Below are 20921 nucleotides of genomic sequence, written 5' to 3' on the forward strand. Positions count from 1 at the left end.
GTAGACTATTGTAACTCCCTATTATCAGGGTGTCCAAATAACTGCTTAAAAAGTCTTCAATTGATTCAAAATGCTGCAGCAAGAGTCCTGACAAGGACCAGCACGAGAGATCACATCACTGCAATACTAACCTCACTTCATTGGCTCACTGTTAAATCTAGAATAGAAATTAAAATCCTTCTTCTCACCTAGAAAGCTCTTAACAACCATCTTATCTTAAAGAACTATTAGTCCCGTATCTCCCCAGAAGAACACTGGGTTCTCAGTACTGCCCCCTGGAGGTTCCTAGGGTTTCTACAGAACTCTAGGTTCTCAGTACTGCCCCCTGGAGGTTCCTAGGGTTTCTACAGAACTCTAGGTTCTCAGTACTGCCCCCTGGAGGTTCCTAGGGTTTCTAAAAGTAGAATGGAGGCAGAGCCTTCAGTTCTCCAGCTCCGTCTTGTGGAACCAGATCCAGTTTCAGTTAGGGGGGCTGAAACAGTCTCTACTTTTAAGACCACAATCAAGGCTTTTCTATTTACTAAAGCTTACAGTTAGGGCCGTTTCAAAACACTACCATTAAAAAAACTTTCAAGTGTATTTTCAAACTCTTTTTCTTGCAGATTTCCGAAACTTCTTAAAACGTGAATGTAGTGTCCAGACAGAGGCCAAGCCAAGGTTGAACCTTCATATTTCATTTCATGAGGAGTAAATGAGGCCTAATGGCCCTTAATGAGTACTTCTATCAGCACTCTGTAGGATACTAGGTACTGGTAGCCTTAAACTGAAGTTATTCTTTGTTTCCACTCGCCGTGCAGCTGAAGTCATTTGTCATTCACCTCTTTGATCTCGTCTTTGGCCTGCTGCAGCTTGTCCGGCTTGTTGGTGAACTGCAGTTTGGCCTCGGCCTCCCGTTTCTTCTGCAGCAGCATCTGACTGTCCTGCCACTTCTGCCACGTCTTCATCCGATGGTCAAACACACCCTGAACACACACACACACACACACACACACACTGCTCTAATGCGTGGCAGATTGAGAAGGCGTGGCGGCGGCGGCGGCCAGCACCTTGACGGCGGTGAGGAGGCGAACGTAGTCTCCCAGCAGCTCTGAGAAGAGGTAGAAGTCTGCGTTGGCCTGGTCCTGGTGCAGCTGGTCGATCTTCTCCTCCACTTCGGCCAGCTGGGACAGAGCTCGGGACAGAGCCGTGTGGTCCTCGCTGTTCCCCAACATGGCCGCCGACTTGGCAAACTGAGCCGTGTTGACCGAGAGCTCTGAGACGAGAGAGCAGTTTGTGAAAACCGGCGCCGGGCCTCAGGTGGGCTGGAGGCGCTGTTTACACATTTCACTCTTGTCGCAACCAACACTGTAATCATTTTCACCATTTTAAATGTAATAGCCAAATACATGAAGCCTTGCCATCGATAGAATGATCTGAGACGATATTATATGACTCAAATTGCATGACTATTTTTAATGAAATGACAGGTGTTGGATGGTAAAGGCATCACATTCATTCACTGTGGACACACAACATTCAGCTCTGTCTCAATTTGAGCTGAAATAGAAAGGTTGGATCTATGACACCATTGGCAAGTTCTTACAATATTATATACATGTTTTTTTAAACAGTAAAACGGAAAAAATATAACATTATTGTTGCTACACACGAAAGCCACTTTTGTCTTCTGGGTCAGTGATTCCCAACCGGGGGTACACGGACCCCTAGGGGTACGCGAGGGTATTGCAGGGGGTACGCAGAAAGATTATAAATTAGCCTACAGTATCCACACACAAAAAAAAAAAAATTATACTATATTATATTGTATTATATCATGAATTTTAGTAAGGCCATACGTTTATTTTCCATGAGTAGCAGTTCGTCCACAGTGATTGCAACACTACAATGCACATAATATGAAAAGACTATAAAGTGGCGCGCTTTAAAAAAAAAAAAGGTTCACGTTCTTGCTGCGGGCGCGCACGATTCGCGAAGCTAGCTAACTCTAGCTGCATACCGACTGTAAACATGGATGCATGGCTAGGCAGGAGTCAACGTCCAGCTACCGCTACTGCTACCGCTACCGCTACTGCTACTGCTACCGCTACCGCTACTGCTACCGCTACCGCTACTGCTACCGCTACCGCTACTGCTACCGCTACTGCTACCGTCGCCTCGGACGCAGGCACAGGGGAGCCCAGTGAAAAAAGGAATTATGAAAGACTTATGAAAGACAAGCAAGCGCAAGTGTCTCATTAAAAGGTATGTTTTTACACTCACAATCTTTGTTTTATTTAAATGAGCAGTTGGATAGATAGAAAGACAAAGGGTTAAATATAAGTACACATTAAGGCGAATAATCACACACGAGAGAGGGGGTACTTTTCACATGGAAACCAGCTCAAGGGGTACACTGGTCAAAAAAGGTTGGGAACCACTGTTCTGGGTCAACACAGCTCAAGTTGGCTGAAATCATCACAAGTTGCAGCAGTAAGGTGAAATGAAAACCAATTTTCATCCAGTCCATTTCTCTGCAGTCACACAGGTCTGGGAAACATCCGGGGTGATAAATGTGAGAGAGGATGAAGTGAACCAACCTTTCCTGTGGCAGACCAGAGACTCTACGCTGCCATGAAGCTTCCTCAGCTGGACGTCCAGGTTCTCAAAGTGCTGCTGCTTCTCCTCAAACCACTGCACGCACACACACACGCACACACACACACACACAATTACTCAGGCTACATGCTACATTTCTCTCTTTTTGATTGTGATTCATTGTGAAACAGCCATTAGTGTGACTGCAAGGCTTTCACACTCTTGAGATTCAAATCTTTATTATTCTGTTTATTCTGGACGTTTTTCGAATCGCTTAAACTCTGGCAATCTTCACCCGTTCGGAACCATTCAAATGTCAAATCGTGCAGCTTTTTTGGCACTTTCCGGCTAAGTTTCAACTTTTTCAAATCTCTTCAACTTTTTAAAATACTTCAACTTTTGTGCAACTTTTTTCCAATGTTAACGGATGGAGAAGTTTTTTACTACCTATAACTTCTTCAAATCTTAACCGATTTCAACCATTCAACTTTTAAACAGTTCAACTTTATCAACTGTGTCAACGTTTTGAAACTTGTTCAACTTTTTGAAACTTTTTCAACTCACACTTTTTCAAATTTTTCAACTTTTTCAACTGTTTCAACTTTTTGAAACTTTTCCAACTTTTTTCAACTTTTTTAACTGTTTCAACTTTTTGAAACTTTTTTCAACTTTTTCCAACTTTTTGACACTTTTTCTACTGTTTCAACTTTTTGAAACTTGTTCAACTTTTTCAAATGTTTCAACTTTTTGAAACTTGTTCAACTTTTTCAACTGTTTGACACTTTTTCAACTGTTTCAACTTTTTGAAACTCTTGTAACTTTTTGAAAATCGTGCAATTTTTAGAAAATTCTCTAACTTTTTGAAAAGTGTGTAATTTTTGGAAAATTGTGCAATTTTGGGAAAATTGTGCAATTTTTGGAAAATTGTGCAACTTTTTTAAAACGTTCTTTTATCAACTTTGTTTTAAACCCTCAGCTTTAAACTTTTCTCAAACATTTCATCTGTGCTCTTCACCCTCTTCTTCATCTCCTCTCTGCCCTTTTTAAACTGCCAGTCTTTAAACTCTTTCTTAAACTGTCACTCCAGACCAGAGACGGGCCGGCAGGGCAAAGCATTACAGTCTACCTGCCGCAGGCAGGCAGCAAAAAGCATTACAGTTTGTCAGCAGCATTCACACTATCATGCATTTGCCGCGGGAAATGCAGATCATCTAGTTTTCTTTGAGTGTGTGTTCTTATTCTGAGAGAAGTGACAGATCCTGGTTTTAACATTATTTTCACGTGTTTCTGAATTTGTCACTTTACCCTGTTGTGAATCTTTAACTTGTAAACCAGGGGTCTCAAACTCAGTTGACCTGGGGACTGCTGGAGGCAGAGTGCGGGTGAGGCGGGGCTGCATCAGGAATTCCACGATAAAAGTTGTCCAAAAACCCCTCAAACATCATTATTAACTGTTTAACAGTGGTGTGCAGTCAGGCTTGCACTGCTGTTGTTATCTGCTACTCTGGAGTGATGGTGGCTGATTTGAGAGCAAGATTGATGATACATAGCGGATCTGCTTTGTATTTTGTGACTGCTGGCCCTGACTGACACACTACCGCATGCTCCTGCTGTTTAATGAGTTCTTCTGAACATGAAGTGTCCTGAACATATATTGGAATATCACGAACGGCTCTTCTGTACACGGTTTCTCTTGCCTACTCGTTGCTGCCAGAGACTTGGCAGTGCTTCTTCTCACATATCTGAGCCACATTTGGCTTGAGAGAGGAAGCAGTTAAGACTCTCAGATAGAGCTTTTCCACCAGAAAGAACCAGGTTCTAGTTCAGGGCCAGTTCTTAAATGAGCACCTCCAAACAACCGGTTCTTCTGACACCATTAACGGAGTCAAGTGAGAGCCACGTCATTGCGTCACTCCAAAACATGATACGTCACTGATCTCACGGTTCAGCACTGACAGGGCTCATAGAAGAACCAGGAGACGGACTGTAGTCATCAGTTTGGTCCTGGTCCCAACATCTAGTCTGTCCTGAACCTCGGATGAAGACCAAAGAAAAACATTGAGTCCCCTCGTCCTCTATTGGGGTTTTTTCATGTCCGTCTTGTTTTAGTCTAGAGCCCCTAGTGGCCAGAGAGAGAATTGTTTCAGTCTGGAGCCCCTAGTGGCCAGAGAGAGAATTGTTTCAGTCCAGAGCCCCTAGTGGCCAGAGAGAGAATTGTTTCAGTCCAGAGCCCCTAGTGGCCAGAGAGAGAATTGTTTTAGTCTGGAGCCCCTAGTGGCCAGAGAGAGAATTGTTTTAGTCTGGAGCCCCTAGTGGCCAGAGAGAGAATTGTTTCAGTCTGGAGCCCCTAGTGGCCAGAGAGAGAATTGTTTTAGTCTGGAGCCCCTAGTGGCCAGAGAGAGAATTGTTTCAGCCTGGAGCCCCTAGTGGCCAGAGAGAGAATTGTTTCAGTCTGGAGCCCCTAGTGGCCAGAGAGAGAATTGTTTCAGTCCAGAGCCCCTAGTGGCCAGAGAGAGAATTGTTTCAGTCTGGAGCTCCTAGTGGCCAGAGAGAGAATTGTTTCAGTCTGGAGCCCCTAGTGGCCAGAGAGAGAATTGTTTCAGTCCAGAGCCCCTAGTGGCCAGAGAGAGAATTGTTTTAGTCTGGAGCCCCTAGTGGCCAGAGAGAGAATTGTTTCAGTCTGGAGCTCCTAGTGGCCAGAGAGAGAATTGTTTCAGTCTGGAGCCCCTAGTGGCCAGAGAGAGAATTGTTTCAGTCTGGAGCCCCTAGTGGCCAGAGAGAGAATTGTTTCAGTCTGGAGCCCCTAGTGGCCAGAGAGAGAATTGTTTCAGTCTGGAGCCCCTAGTGGCCAGAGAGAGAATTGTTTCAGTCTGGAGCTCCTAGTGGCCAGAGAGAGAATTGTTTCAGCCTGGAGCCCCTAGTGGCCAGAGAGAGAATTGTTTCAGCCTGGAGCCCCTAGTGGCCAGAGAGAGAATTGTTTCAGTCCAGAGCCCCTAGTGGCCAGAGAGAGAATTGAGAATTGAGAATGGAGGTGTAGAATGATAGAACGCTGCTCTACAGCCGTTTATAATGGAAACCTACGTAAACACGCTGATTAAAGTTCTCTTTCACATGAAGACATTAAAAGACTCATTTTATGGCTAAAATATCCAGCTTTCATTTACAGTAGCATGTAGTTTGTTTTGTAGTTGCTGATGAACAACACTGCAGTCATAACGCCATACAAGACTGTTTGACCGGGGCTTTGGCAGTGGAAAGACAAAGAACTGATGCCAAGTCTGGGCCTGGACCAGAACTAGCCGGTTCTGTTTGGTGGAAAAGCACCAAGAATGTCTTGCAAAGGGGTCGGTAACCCTCGGCCCTTCGGTCCCTCTGCTCCGGTCCCACTGCAGTTCATCCTGGACGGACGGTACGGTGAAGCAAAGTGCCTCCAGTCCCACGACAGAGAGTGGTCAAATGTAGGCGGGTCGTGAACGACACGGCGATGTAACGTCATTACGTAACAATAATGGCTTGGAGAACGTGGTATTGCGGCTGCAGCTCAGTGCAGCGCTGTGCTCTGGGCTCCACAGCTCCGCCGCCACGTTTCAATAAATCCAGTCCACAAAACCACTAGTGTGTGCCAAGCGGCATATATGACCAATACAGCAGGAGAATGCCAATCATCACCACGTGTGGAATAATGATGCTTCATGCTGATGAAATACTCTCTTAACACTAAATAATAGTGAATCACACAACAACTACAGGACATTAAAGACACACCATCACTCTCATGGTTCTAACAATCCACATCTCCCACATTTATCCGCCATTTTAATAATGTGTAGTGATACAGGAGCTGAGAGCTGCAATGCATTGTGGGAGTTTCTGTTTGTCGTGTTTAAATGTAATTATTGGGGGTTATGTTAGGTTTGTAGTGTTGCTAATGGCTGTGTTGTGTTGTGGGCCGCCAGTTTGAAACCCCTGTTGTAAATAGTGATTCATGCCGAGTGGCTTTGATCTTCATCAATCACATCTTCGTCCGATTAATGGATTTCATTCGGGCTGCAACAACGAATTGATCAAATCGATTATTAAAAAGGTTGGCAACAAATTTCATGATCGATTCATTATGTTGTGCAGTTGATGCTCGTTCGCTCTCTTGGTAACAACAAAGTTGCGGTGCAACACTGGAGCTCAGCGGCGCCACCGGAGCGCCGTCCGACACGGGACACGTCACCGGGGGGGGGGGGGGGGGGCTGCTAGGTCCTCTAGGTAACAACACTAACGTCGGGGCCATGAAAACAGCCAAATACTGATTGTTGGACTATTCCCACGTTGTGAGGTTTGAGAGGTGAATCATGGCAGCACAGTGCTGCTCTGGGAAGCTCCTCTCCGTTAGTTGGACGTTCTCTTCACAGCAGAGAACATCAGGCCCGGGGGCCAAAACCCCCCATCAGAGTCTCACATCTGGTCCCCCCAAGGGACTTTATACAGGATTTATCCAAGCTGGTTGACATTTCTTTGCATTTTGCAGCAGAATGTTTGATTCAAGTTGAATTCATGTTGAGATTGTAATCATTTCCAGTACGAACGGTTTGATCTTGTCATTCCATCCACTGTGAGCACAACAGAGCAACACTTTGCAGTACTGGACCAGTCTGGTCACTCAGGATGAACCTGGACTGGATGTGGTCCCTGGAGTACCTTCAATCTAATTCAATTCTTATCATCCATTACACATCTTCTACATGTATATATGTATATATATATTGTATTCGTCTTCGTATCGGTTCAGTGATGTGCTTTTAAATAATCATCACATATTTGATGTTTGGTTCATTCAATATCAACTCGTCCAACAATTTGTAATGGGTTTTTTAACCGATTCATCGAAAAAAGTATCGACCGATTAATCGATTATTAAAATAATCGTTAGTTGCAGACCAAGATTTCACCTTCATTTGTTCACAACTGTTTGCTGGATTTTTGAGCGCTCTAATCCTCTTCCTCCCTCATCCTGTATTTCCTGTTTCTCATTAACGTCCTCTTTGTTTCTCTCTCTTCTTCTATCTTTTCAGATATCTATCAGTAGATGTACTTCATTACGTCATCATTCTTCTTCAGTTCTAGCTTCCTATCTTAGTGTCCCTCCACTTCTTCTCGACTCTTCCTCCTCCACTCACGGCGTCAGACTCGTTCATCTTGATGGTCATCTTGTTGACGGCGTCGGCCGCCTTGTTGACCATCCGGAGGAGTCCGGCACTGCTCAGGGCCTGAGTGCTGACGGCCCGCGGCAGCTGCACAGGGAAAGAACAGGGAAGCCATCACAACCACAGGAACCTGGGAATTCCACAGTGGAAACAGGTAGAACAACAGACTTGGTCTGACTGTAGGTTGCATTGAGATCTCAAGAGAAAAGACATTGTGTCAGAATCAAAATGTGAACTTGTTCCTCTGGTGGACACCTTTCGGGGACATCAGCAGCGCGGAAACTTTCCGCCAAGACACAATCACTGCTAGCATTAGCATCAAAGCTAAACCATGAAGGAGAAAACGAGCCTGCGGAACTTTATGAAAGTTTTAGAATCTGGAGAAACAAATGAAGCTCAAAGGTTTTTGTTCCACTTTTGTATCATATAAAAATAAATATTGGACACAGTTCAGGACGTCTCGCTGTGTTGTGCTGCCAGAGAGTTCACTAAAATAATAAACAACTGGACATTGTCGTCTTGTTTTTTACAATATTTCCCTGCAGTGAATGGAATCCATATTTTACTGCTTTATTTGGTTTTTGTGGCTTTCTTTGTCTTTCTTTCTTTCTAACTCAATCACTACTGTTCTCTCTCTCTCTCTCTCTCTCTCTCTCTCTCTCTCTCTCTCTCTCTCTCTCTCCCTCCCCCTCCCTCCCTCCCTCCCCAGTGTAGGAGTGAAAACACCTAACGTCCGTCTGGAAACAAGCTCATTTTTCTTCATTTTGGGAAAAGTTTACTTTCCTCCCCGGACGTGGGAGGTTTACCTGTGACCCCCCCCCCCCCCACCCCCGCCCCCCTGCTCACCAATCTAATTCAATAAGAGTGGTAAGAGGCCGGGTCCCCTCATGGAGGAGTGACGGGGTAAATGAGCAGAGGCAGCAGGAGGTGGTGAGGAGGGAAGGCAAGAGATTTCAATTACAGCTTCATCCCAACCTCCCCCCCGCGCGCCCCCCCCCGTTAGATTGACGAAGCCATTTGTTGTGTTTCAGTTGTCTGTGCAGCAGCACTTTGAAATGTTGCAGCAGATTTACTGAAAGTGGACAATCAGCCCCCCAGAGCCCAGGGCACTTGTCAGAGGTGAGGGTTTGACCTCGCCCAGGACGTTTCTCCGCTTTGTGGAGAAAAACAAGCCGATTGGATTTTGTGCTATATTCAGCAGATTAATTCCAGATCTGAAAAACAGATTTCACGGATCCCCAGGAGAGACCACAGCCCCCCTGCAGTGCTGCTCCCAAACAAACCCAACCCCTAACGAAACAAGAGTGCAGGCTGGTTCAATGGCGCCCCCCAGTGGCCAAACCGCACACTGAACACAAACAAGTCAGAAAACGACCTCCTGAGAGGCTCGTATTGTTCAGAGCACAACGTCTACTGAACATGAACATATGAACAAAAACACCTGAATGATGTAGATGTCATTAAAAAAAATAACCAATCTTTGAATAAAAAGATCTGGATTCTAGAATTCTTATTTGCATTTAGTCTTTTACGAAATTGAAATCAACAACTGAGTGAAAAAAAAACTATTATGAGAGTAAAGAATGTGAAACTAAAACATATAGCTGTTTGCTTGAAAATAACTTCATGGATCTTTTTTTTGTTAAACATCTCACAGTCAGCTCAGACTTTTTGGGAAAATGATTTTCTTCTCTGTATTTTGGTCGTCGGATTTTTAGTTTTTAGCCAACAAACAAGAAACACAAGTTCAGTCCTCACAACAACAAAAAAACAAAACAGGTCTTCTTTATAATTTTTAGTTTGAAAAGCCATGCACAGGCCAGTTACTGCTCGTAGGTTGTTCACCTCTGGAACCGTCGCTTGTTCACACGACACAGACATCATCGAGGAACACCACAAGGTTTTATAATTAATTACCGTTATTGAAGCCCAATGAGGAGGGAGGAAACCTTTCACACAAGTTCTGGGAGGTTTTCACATTATTGAAATGAAGAATAAACTTAATCCAAAGATGATGATTTGTGATTTTTCAGTGAAATCTGCAGATAGATTCTTGATATTTCGGTGAAATGTAATAGTTGGTGTCAGCGCATCCAAACGTCCAGTGCAGCTGTGAGAGAAATAAACATTTCTCTGCTCGATTGAATCCGCCACCGCGATCTGATAGAACAATAATAAGAATGAAATGTGAAGTTTCACCTCTGAGCTCTCCAGGAACTGCAGGACATCAGGATCCTTCAGCAGGATGGGATGTTTCACTGTCCTCATCAGATACCTGAAGAAAAGGACACGCACACACACACACACACACACACACACACACACACAGGGTTCGATCTTAACGCCAGTCCGAGACTCGAGTTATAAATGTATAACTCGGGTAATGTCTGAATTCCACCAACGTAACTTTTTACTTCAAAACACTTGTAGTTTCTTTAATAATCAAGATTTCTCAATGAAACCCAGGGAAGGCGTCTCTCATTATGCTCTTCAATCTGAAGGAATAATAATCTATATTTTAACTTTGTTCTTCACAGCAAAAATCCCAGAGTTGAATTAATGCCCACAGCCAACCGGCCTCCAATAAACATATAATATGTATACTATAATAATAATATGTATAATAAAAGCAGCTTTTTGTTGTGTTGGTCTGAAATAAATGTGATATTATTTAGACTGGAGCGGTCACACCCTACTGCCATACTACTACCTACTGCCATACCTTATTTATTCTATTAGTCACTTTCTATCCATGTACATTTATTTAATGGCATGGTAAATGTGTCATGTATTTTTATTATATTAACAAATACAATCCTGTCCCTGCTCCTCTGCCTGCTCACTCAACTTTGTTCTGAACCATAAAAAGTTCTGAAACTTCGGGATTAGAAAAGAAAAATGGTCAAAAATACGTTGTTTTAGTTCAAGGTGTTTTTTATGTGTTGAATTCGAGTGAGTTAATACGTTCTGGTGACGATCTAAATGTTTATGGAAGTGAAAAATTCAAAAAGTCGGACGGCGAGGCGTTTCCCCTGACTCCGAAGTTCGACGGATTCCCGAGGAATTACGTGACGCTATCCAATCAGAACGTTTCCCAGGTAAGACGCAGCGTCACTGACCAGAAGGAGGAACACGGACCGGGAAGGAAATAGCGGCCGGCGCCAAGCATTTCCCACGCTATCATCTGATTTACGTGAGAATCACGTGGTCGTGCTCTCGAGCGACAAATGGGTCCTGATGTGGGGTGACCCGTTGGTGATACCAAGTGATTTTTGACGAAAAAACGTCAAAAATATCGCCAAAATACCACGAGACCTTTAGGGCAAGCTAGTTTGATGATTCACTTTCCTGAGCAAAGCCCCGGGCGTTCAGGGAAACCTTAACGTCCAGCCTTAACGTCCAGCCTTAACGTCCAGCCTTAATGTCCAGCCTTAACATCCAGCCTTAACGTCCAGCCTTAACGTCCAGCCTTAACGTCGAGTCTTGATGTCCAGCCTTAACGTCCAGCCTTAACGTCCAGCCTTAATGTCCAGCCTTAACGTCGAGTCTTGATGTCCAGCCTTAATGTCCAGCCTTAACGTCCAGCCTTAACGTCCAGCCTTAATGTCCAGCCTTAACGTCGAGTCTTGATGTCCAGCCTTAACATCCAGCCTTAACGTCCAGCCTTAACGTCCAGCCTTAATGTCCAGCCTTAACGTCCAGCCTTAATGTCCAGCCTTAATGTCCAGCCTTAATGTCCAGCCTTAACGTTGAGTCTTAATGTCCAGCCTTAATGTCCAGCCTTAATGTCCAGCCTCAACGTCCAGCCTCAATGTCCAGCCTCAATGTCCAGCCTTAACGTCCAGCCTTAATGTCCAGCCTTAATGTCCAGCCTCAATGTCCAGCCTTAACGTCCAGCCTTAATGTCCAGCCTTAATGTCCAGCCTTAACGTCCAGCCTCAACGTCCAGCCTCAATGTCCAGCCTGTACGTCCAGCCTTAATGTCTAGCCTTAATGTCCAGCCTTAACGTCCAGCCTCAATGTCCAGCCTTAACGTCGAGTCTTAATGTCCAGCCTCAATGTCCAGCCTTAACGTAGAGTCTTAATGTCCAGCCTTAACGTCCAGCCTTAATGTCCAGCCTTAATGTCCAGCCTTAACGTCGAGTCTTAATGTCCAGCCTTAATGTCCAGCCTCAACGTCCAGCCTCAATGTCCAGCCTTAACGTAGAGTCTTAATGTCCAGCCTTAACGTCCAGCCTTAATGTCCAGCCTTAATGTCCAGCCTTAATGTCCAGACCTATTGTCCAGCCTTAGTGTCCAGCCTCAATGTCCAGCCTTAATGTCCAGCCTTAACGTCCAGCCTTAACGTCCAGCCTTCATGTCCAGCCTTAATGTCCAGCCTCAATATCCAGCCTTAATGTCCAGCCTCAACGTCCAGCCTCAATGTCCAGCCTGTACGTCCAGCCTTAATGTCCAGCCTTAACGTCCAGCCTCAATGTCCAGCCTCAATGTCCAGCCTTAATGTCCAGCCTTAACGTCGAGTCTTAATGTCCAGCCTTAATGTCCAGCCTTAATGTCCAGCTTTAACGTCGAGTCTTAATGTCCAGCCTTAACGTTGAGTCTTAATGTCCAGCCTTAATGTCCAGCCTCAATGTCCAGCCTTAACGTAGAGTCTTAATGTCCAGCCTTAACGTCCAGCCTTAATGTCCAACCTTAATGTCCAGCCTCAACGTCCAGCCTTAATGTCCAGCCTTAACGTCGAGTCTTGATGTCCAGCCTTAATGTCCAGCCTTAACGTCCAGCCTTAACGTCCAGCCTTAATGTCCAGCCTTAACGTCGAGTCTTGATGTCCAGCCTTAACATCCAGCCTTAACGTCCAGCCTTAACGTCCAGCCTTAATGTCCAGCCTTAACGTCCAGCCTTAATGTCCAGCCTTAATGTCCAGCCTTAATGTCCAGCCTTAACGTTGAGTCTTAATGTCCAGCCTTAATGTCCAGCCTTAATGTCCAGCCTCAACGTCCAGCCTCAATGTCCAGCCTCAATGTCCAGCCTTAACGTCCAGCCTTAATGTCCAGCCTTAATGTCCAGCCTCAATGTCCAGCCTTAACGTCCAGCCTTAATGTCCAGCCTTAATGTCCAGCCTTAACGTCCAGCCTCAACGTCCAGCCTCAATGTCCAGCCTGTATGTCCAGCCTTAATGTCTAGCCTTAATGTCCAGCCTTAACGTCCAGCCTCAATGTCCAGCCTTAACGTTGAGTCTTAATGTCCAGCCTCAATGTCCAGCCTTAACGTAGAGTCTTAATGTCCAGCCTTAACGTCCAGCCTTAATGTCCAGCCTCAACGTCCAGCCTTAATGTCCAGCCTTAACGTCGAGTCTTAATGTCCAGCCTTAATGTCCAGCCTCAACGTCCAGCCTTAATGTCCAGCCTTAACGTCCAGCCTTAACGTCCAGCCTTCATGTCCAGCCTTAATGTCCAGCCTCAATATCCAGCCTTAATGTCCAGCCTCAACGTCCAGCCTCAATGTCCAGCCTGTACGTCCAGCCTTAATGTCCAGCCTTAACGTCCAGCCTCAATGTCCAGCCTCAATGTCCAGCCTCAATGTCCAGCCTTAACGTCGAGTCTTAATGTCCAGCCTTAATGTCCAGCCTTAATGTCCAGCTTTAACGTCGAGTCTTAATGTCCAGCCTTAACGTTGAGTCTTAATGTCCAGCCTTAATGTCCAGCCTCAATGTCCAGCCTTAACGTAGAGTCTTAATGTCCAGCCTTAACGTCCAGCCTTAACGTCCAGCCTCAATGTCCAGCCTTAACGTCCAGCCTCAATGTCCAGCCTCAATGTCCAGCCTTAACGTCGAGTCTTAATGTCCAGCCTTAATGTCCAGCCTTAATGTCCAGCTTTAACGTCGAGTCTTAATGTCCAGCCTTAACGTTGAGTCTTAATGTCCAGCCTTAATGTCCAGCCTCAATGTCCAGCCTTAACGTAGAGTCTTAATGTCCAGCCTTAACGTCCAGCCTTAATGTCCAACCTTAATGTCCAGCCTCAACGTCCAGCCTTAATGTCCAGCCTTAACGTCGAGTCTTGATGTCCAGCCTTAATGTCCAGCCTTAACGTCCAGCCTTAACGTCCAGCCTTAATGTCCAGCCTTAACGTCGAGTCTTGATGTCCAGCCTTAACATCCAGCCTTAACGTCCAGCCTTAACGTCCAGCCTTAATGTCCAGCCTTAACGTCCAGCCTTAATGTCCAGCCTTAATGTCCAGCCTTAATGTCCAGCCTTAACGTTGAGTCTTAATGTCCAGCCTTAATGTCCAGCCTTAATGTCCAGCCTCAACGTCCAGCCTCAATGTCCAGCCTCAATGTCCAGCCTTAACGTCCAGCCTTAATGTCCAGCCTTAATGTCCAGCCTCAATGTCCAGCCTTAACGTCCAGCCTTAATGTCCAGCCTTAATGTCCAGCCTTAACGTCCAGCCTCAACGTCCAGCCTCAATGTCCAGCCTGTATGTCCAGCCTTAATGTCTAGCCTTAATGTCCAGCCTTAACGTCCAGCCTCAATGTCCAGCCTTAACGTTGAGTCTTAATGTCCAGCCTCAATGTCCAGCCTTAACGTAGAGTCTTAATGTCCAGCCTTAACGTCCAGCCTTAATGTCCAGCCTCAACGTCCAGCCTTAATGTCCAGCCTTAACGTCGAGTCTTAATGTCCAGCCTTAATGTCCAGCCTCAACGTCCAGCCTCAATGTCCAGCCTTAACGTAGAGTCTTAATGTCCAGCCTTAACGTCCAGCCTTAATGTCCAGCCTTAATGTCCAGCCTTAATGTCCAGACCTATTGTCCAGCCTTAGTGTCCAGCCTCAATGTCCAGCCTTAATGTCCAGCCTTAACGTCCAGCCTTAACGTCCAGCCTTCATGTCCAGCCTTAATGTCCAGCCTCAATATCCAGCCTTAATGTCCAGCCTCAACGTCCAGCCTCAATGTCCAGCCTGTACGTCCAGCCTTAATGTCCAGCCTTAACGTCCAGCCTCAATGTCCAGCCTCAATGTCCAGCCTCAATGTCCAGCCTTAACGTCGAGTCTTAATGTCCAGCCTTAATGTCCAGCCTTAATGTCCAGCTTTAACGTCGAGTCTTAATGTCCAGCCTTAATGTCCAGCCTTAATGTCCAGCCTTAATGTCCAGACCTATTGTCCAGCCTTAGTGTCCAGCCTCAATGTCCAGCCTTAATGTCCAGCCTTAACGTCCAGCCTTAGCGTCCAGCCTTCATGTCCAGCCTTAATGTCCAGCCTCAATATCCAGCCTTAATGTCCAGCCTTAATGTCCAGCCTTAACATCCAGCCTTAACGTCCAGCCTTAACGTCCAGCCTTAACGTCGAGTCTTGATGTCCAGCCTTAACGTCCAGCCTTAACGTCCAGCCTTAATGTCCAGCCTTAACGTCGAGTCTTGATGTCCAGCCTTAATGTCCAGCCTTAACGTCCAGCCTTAACGTCCAGCCTTAATGTCCAGCCTTAACGTCGAGTCTTGATGTCCAGCCTTAACATCCAGCCTTAACGTCCAGCCTTAACGTCCAGCCTTAACGTCCAGCCTTAATGTCCAGCCTTAACGTCGAGTCTTAATGTCCAGCCTTAATGTCCAGCCTTAATGTCCAGCTTTAACGTCGAGTCTTAATGTCCAGCCTTAACGTCGAGTCTTAATGTCCAGCCTAATGTCCAGCCTTAATGTCCAGCCTTAACGTCGAGTCTTAATGTCCAGCCTTAACGTCCAGCCTTAATGTCCAGCCTTAATGTCCAGCCTCAACGTCCAGCCTTAATGTCCAGACCTAATGTCCAGCCTTAATGTCCAGCCTTAATGTCCAGCCTTAATGTCTAGACCTAATGTCCAGCCTTAATGTCCAGCCTTAATGTCCAGCCTTAATGTCCAGACCTAATGTCCAGCCTTAATGTCCAGCCTTAATGTCCAGACCTAATGTAGAGCCTTAATGTCCAGCCTTAATGTCCAGACCTAATGTCCAGCCTTAATGTCTAGACCTAATGTCCAGCCTTAATGTCCAGCCTTAATGTCCAGACCTAATGTCCAGCCTTAATGTCCAGCCTTAATGTCCAGCCTTAATGTCTAGACCTAATGTCCAGCCTTAATGTCCAGCCTTAATGTCCAGCCTTAATGTCCAGACCTAATGTAGAGCCTTAATGTCCAGCCTTAATGTCCAGCCTTAATGTCCAGCCTCAACGTCCAGCCTTAATGTCCAGACCTAATGTCCAGCCTTAATGTCCAGCCTTAATGTCCAGCCTTAATGTCTAGACCTAATGTCCAGCCTTAATGTCCAGCCTTAATGTCCAGCCTTAATGTCCAGACCTAATGTAGAGCCTTAATGTCCAGCCTTAATGTCCAGACCTAATGTCCAGCCTTAATGTCCAGACCTAATGTAGAGCCTTAATGTCCAGCCTTAATGTCCAGACCTAATGTCCAGCCCTGGACAGGCTGAAGCAGCTACTTTCACAAACATCACTGATATTCTTCTGATCACAGATCACACCAAACTCCTTAAATAACATGGAGTCGGTTCTTCTGGCTCAGATCATTAAAAGAGTTGGTTCTTCTGGCTCAGATCATTAAAAGAGTTGGTTCTTCTGGCTCAGATCATTAAAAGAGTTGGTTCTTCTGGCCAAGATCACTAAAAGAGTCAATTCAACTGCCTCAGTTCACCAATAGAGTCAGTTCAACTTGCTCAGTTCACTAAAAGAGTCGGTTCTTCTGGCTCAGTTCACTAAAAGAGTCAGTTCAACTTGCTCAGTTCACTAAAAGAGTCGGTTCTTCTGGCTCAAATTCACACAAGCCTCGTTTCCACTGTGCAGTAGGTGCCAGTACGGTTCGCGTTTTAGTACATTTCCCCTGACAGAAGTTGAGGATGGTACCCAACGTACCGTACCCAACGTACCGTACCCAACGTACCGTACCCAACGTACAGTACCCAACGTACAGTACCCAACCGTTATTATTTCTCGCCACCTTTCCCAGGGTAACCAGCACTACAGAACAGGTCCGATAAGGAGGAGCAAAACGCAGCCGTCTGCTGATGAGCCAGTGATTTCTGTCACTGTCGACAAGCCTGCAATTTCTAAACATCTCATCGGCCGTACGAATCCTCTGTTGTTGTTTACATACTCCGCTGCGCTCTGGGTCCTATTCTGCGCAGTGGAAAGCAGGATTAAAAGAGTCATTTGTTCTGGCTCAGTTCACTAATGGCGTGTTTCCACCGCACAAGAAGTGCAGGGACGGAACGGAGCCTTACAGAACAGGACGGTAAATCCGGTACCCGTTCCCACTTCAGAAAGTAGGTTAAAAAGTAGGCGGGGCTTAGAGCTCCTCAGATATGTGACGTCACAACAGTCGTCTCAGCCTGGAGGCGGATCTGGATCTTATGAATCCTCTGTTGTTGTTGTTGTTTACATCCTCCACATTGCACTAGTTGTTTGGTTAACTATTATTTTTTGCAGCCACAGAGCTGCAGCCCCAACTTCCGTGTTGGTCCCGAGAGAGCGAAGCACCCGAGCGCCCCGGCGAGCACAGAGCCGAGCCGGGGCGCCGTGCCGGGACACGGGAGCTGAGCCGAGCACCGAGGTCCGTCCCCGCACCGCGCCAAGCGCCGAGCGCCAAACGCCAAACGCGGAAGCCGAGGCAGCCACGTCCAGCGGCACCGGCCACCTCCCACGGTCACATCCAGTGGCGCCAGCTCTCCACCACTCCAGAGGTCGGCGCCACTGGATGTGAGCGCTCCAACCTCCGCGCCTGAGCAGAAGCACGGAGGCCATCAAAGACGACCCCGGCGCTCCTCGTAGCGTCTGCTCCCGAGCCCCGTCTCCCCGGCGTCACCTCTGCTCTTTCACCACCAACACAAAAGTTGTGCAGCAAAGAAATACAACAACCAGTGCAACAGCAGAGGATCCATCCTGCCCACACATTAACACATTGAGGGCGTGGAGCGAGTCACTGAGCAATCAGCAGACGGCTCCTCAAACCCAGACCCAGTCCATGGAGGGGGAACAGAAAAACCACCACCTCTGGAGAGGCTGTTTCAGGAAAATCACTCATTCTTGCGGTGGAACCCTGAACCAGAACGGACTGTACCGGTCTATCCTGTACTGTTTGTGTGGTGGAACCCTGAACCAGAACGGACTGTACCGGTCTATCCTGTACTGTTTGTGTGGTGGAACCCTGAACCAGAACGGACTGTACCGGTCTATCCTGTACTGTTTGTGTGGTGGAAACCTGAACCAGAACGGACTGTACTGGTCTATCCTGTACTGTTTGTGTGGTGGAACCCTGAACCAGAACGGACTGTACCGGTCTATCCTGTACTGTTTGTGTGGTGGAACCCTGAACCAGAACGGACTGTACTGGTCTATCCTGCACTGTTTGTGTGGTGGAACCCTGAACCAGAATGGACTGTACTGGTCTATCCTGTACTGTTTGTGTGGTGGAACCCTGAACCAGAACGGACTGTACTGGTCTATCCTGCACTGTTTGTGTGGTGGAACCCTGAACCAGAACGGACTGTACTGGTCTATCCTGTACTGTTTGTGTGGTGGAAACCTGAACCAGAACGGACTGTACTGGTCTATCCTGTACTGTTTGTGTGGTGGAACCCTGAACCAGAACGGACTGTACTGGTCTATCCTGTACTGTTTGTGTGGTGGAAACCTGAACCAGAACGGACTGTACCGGTCTATCCTGCACTGTTTGTGTGGTGGAACCCTGAACCAGAACGGACTGTACTGGTCTATCCTGTACTGTTTGTGTGGTGGAACCCTGAACCAGAACGGACTGTACTGGTCTATCCTGTACTGTTTGTGTGGTGGAACCCTGAACCAGAACGGACTGTACTGGTCTCTCCTGTACTGTTTGTGTGGTGGAACCCTGAACCAGAACGGACTGTACTGGTCTATCCTGTACTGTTTGTGTGGTGGAACCCTGAACCAGAACGGACTGTACTGGTCTATCCTGTACTGTTTGTGTGGTGGAACCCTGAACCAGAACGGACTGTACTGGTCTATCCTGTACTGTTTGTGTGGTGGAACCCTGAACCAGAACGGACTGTACTGGTCTATCCTGTACTGTTTGTGTGGTGGAAACCTGAACCAGAACGGACTGTACTGGTCTATCCTGTACTGTTTGTGTGGTGGAACCCTGAACCAGAACGGACTGTACTGGTCTATCCTGCACTGTTTGTGTGGTGGAACCCTGAACCAGAACGGACTGTACTGGTCTATCCTGTACTGTTTGTGTGGTGGAAACCTGAACCAGAACGGACTGTACTGGTCTATCCTGCACTGTTTGTGTGGTGGAACCCTGAACCAGAACGGACTGTACTGGTCTATCCTGTACTGTTTGTGTGGTGGAACCCTGAACCAGAACGGACTGTACTGGTCTATCCTGTACTGTTTGTGTGGTGGAAACCTGAACCAGAACGGACTGTACTGGTCTATCCTGCACTGTTTGTGTGGTGGAACCCTGAACCAGAACGGACTGTACCGGTCTATCCTGTACTGTTTGTGTGGTGGAAACCTGAACCAGAACGGACTGTACTGGTCTATCCTGTACTGTTTGTGTGGTGGAACCCTGAACCAGAACGGACTGTACTGGTCTATCCTGTACTGTTTGTGTGGTGGAACCCTGAACCAGAACGGACTGTACTGGTCTATCCTGTACTGTTTGTGTGGTGGAACCCTGAACCAGAACGGACTGTACTGGTCTATCCTGTACTGTTTGTGTGGTGGAACCCTGAACCAGAACGGACTGTACTGGTCTATCCTGTACTGTTTGTGTGGTGGAAACCTGAACCAGAACGGACTGTACTGGTCTATCCTGCACTGTTTGTGTGGTGGAACCCTGAACCAGAACGGACTGTACCGGTCTATCCTGTACTGTTTGTGTGGTGGAAACCTGAACCAGAACGGACTGTACTGGTCTATCCTGTACTGTTTGTGTGGTGGAACCCTGAACCAGAACGGACTGTACTGGTCTATCCTGTACTGTTTGTGTGGTGGAACCCTGAACCAGAACGGACTGTACTGGTCTATCCTGTACTGTTTGTGTGGTGGAACCCTGAACCAGAACGGACTGTACTGGTCTATCCTGTACTGTTTGTGTGGTGGAACCCTGAACCAGAACGGACTGTACTGGTCTATCCTGTACTGTTTGTGTGGTGGAACCCTGAACCAGAACGGACTGTACTGGTCTATCCTGTACTGTTTGTGTGGTGGAAACCTGAACCAGAACGGACTGTACTGGTCTATCCTGCACTGTTTGTGTGGTGGAACCCTGAACCAGAACGGACTGTACCGGTCTATCCTGTACTGTTTGTGTGGTGGAAACCTGAACCAGAACGGACTGTACTGGTCTATCCTGCACTGTTTGTGTGGTGGAAACTTGAACCAGAACGGACTGTACTGGTCTATCCTGCACTGTTTGTGTGGTGGAAACTTGAACCAGAACGGACTGTACTGGTCTATCCTGTACTGTTTGTGTGGTGGAAACCTGAACCAGAACGGACTGTACTGGTCTATCCTGCACTGTTTGTGTGGTGGAACCCTGAACCAGAACGGACTGTACTGGTCTATCCTGTACTGTTTGTGTGGTGGAACCCTGAACCAGAACGGACTGTACTGGTCTATCCTGTACTGTTTGTGTGGTGGAAACCTGAACCAGAACGGACTGTACTGGTCTATCCTGCACTGTTTGTGTGGTGGAACCCTGAACCAGAACGGACTGTACCGGTCTATCCTGTACTGTTTGTGTGGTGGAAACCTGAACCAGAACGGACTGTACTGGTCTATCCTGCACTGTTTGTGTGGTGGAACCCTGAACCAGAACGGACTGTACTGGTCTATCCTGCACTGTTTGTGTGGTGGAAACCTGAACCAGAACGGACTGTACTGGTCTATCCTGTACTGTTTGTGTGGTGGAACCCTGAACCAGAACGGACTGTACTGGTCTATCCTGTACTGTTTGTGTGGTGGAAACCTGAACCAGAACGGACTGTACTGGTCTATCCTGTACTGTTTGTGTGGTGGAACCCTGAACCAGAACGGACTGTACTGGTCTATCCTGTACTGTTTGTGTGGTGGAACCCTGAACCAGAACGGACTGTACTGGTCTATCCTGCACTGTTTGTGTGGTGGAAACCTGA

The 20921-nt window shown here is 46.8% G+C and overlaps 1 protein-coding gene across 1 annotated transcript in view; it reads right to left on the minus strand.

Annotated features, from left to right (window-relative positions):
* snx2 (sorting nexin 2) overlaps positions 1 to 20921 on the minus strand; it is a gene marked incomplete at its 5' end in the record, with an annotated part of 67701 nt that overhangs the window by 9971 nt on the left and 36809 nt on the right. The window contains 5 exons of the mRNA XM_080499607.1: positions 819 to 962; positions 1047 to 1252; positions 2577 to 2670; positions 7743 to 7856; positions 9969 to 10044. Coding sequence (XP_080355733.1) covers positions 819 to 962; positions 1047 to 1252; positions 2577 to 2670; positions 7743 to 7856; positions 9969 to 10044 — 634 coding nt within the window. The remainder of the gene's footprint in view (positions 1 to 818; positions 963 to 1046; positions 1253 to 2576; positions 2671 to 7742; positions 7857 to 9968; positions 10045 to 20921) is intronic.

The sequence above is a fragment of the Blennius ocellaris genome (assembly GCF_963422515.1).
Source record: "Blennius ocellaris genome assembly, chromosome: 7".
NCBI classification, from domain to species: Eukaryota; Metazoa; Chordata; class Actinopteri; order Blenniiformes; family Blenniidae; genus Blennius; species Blennius ocellaris.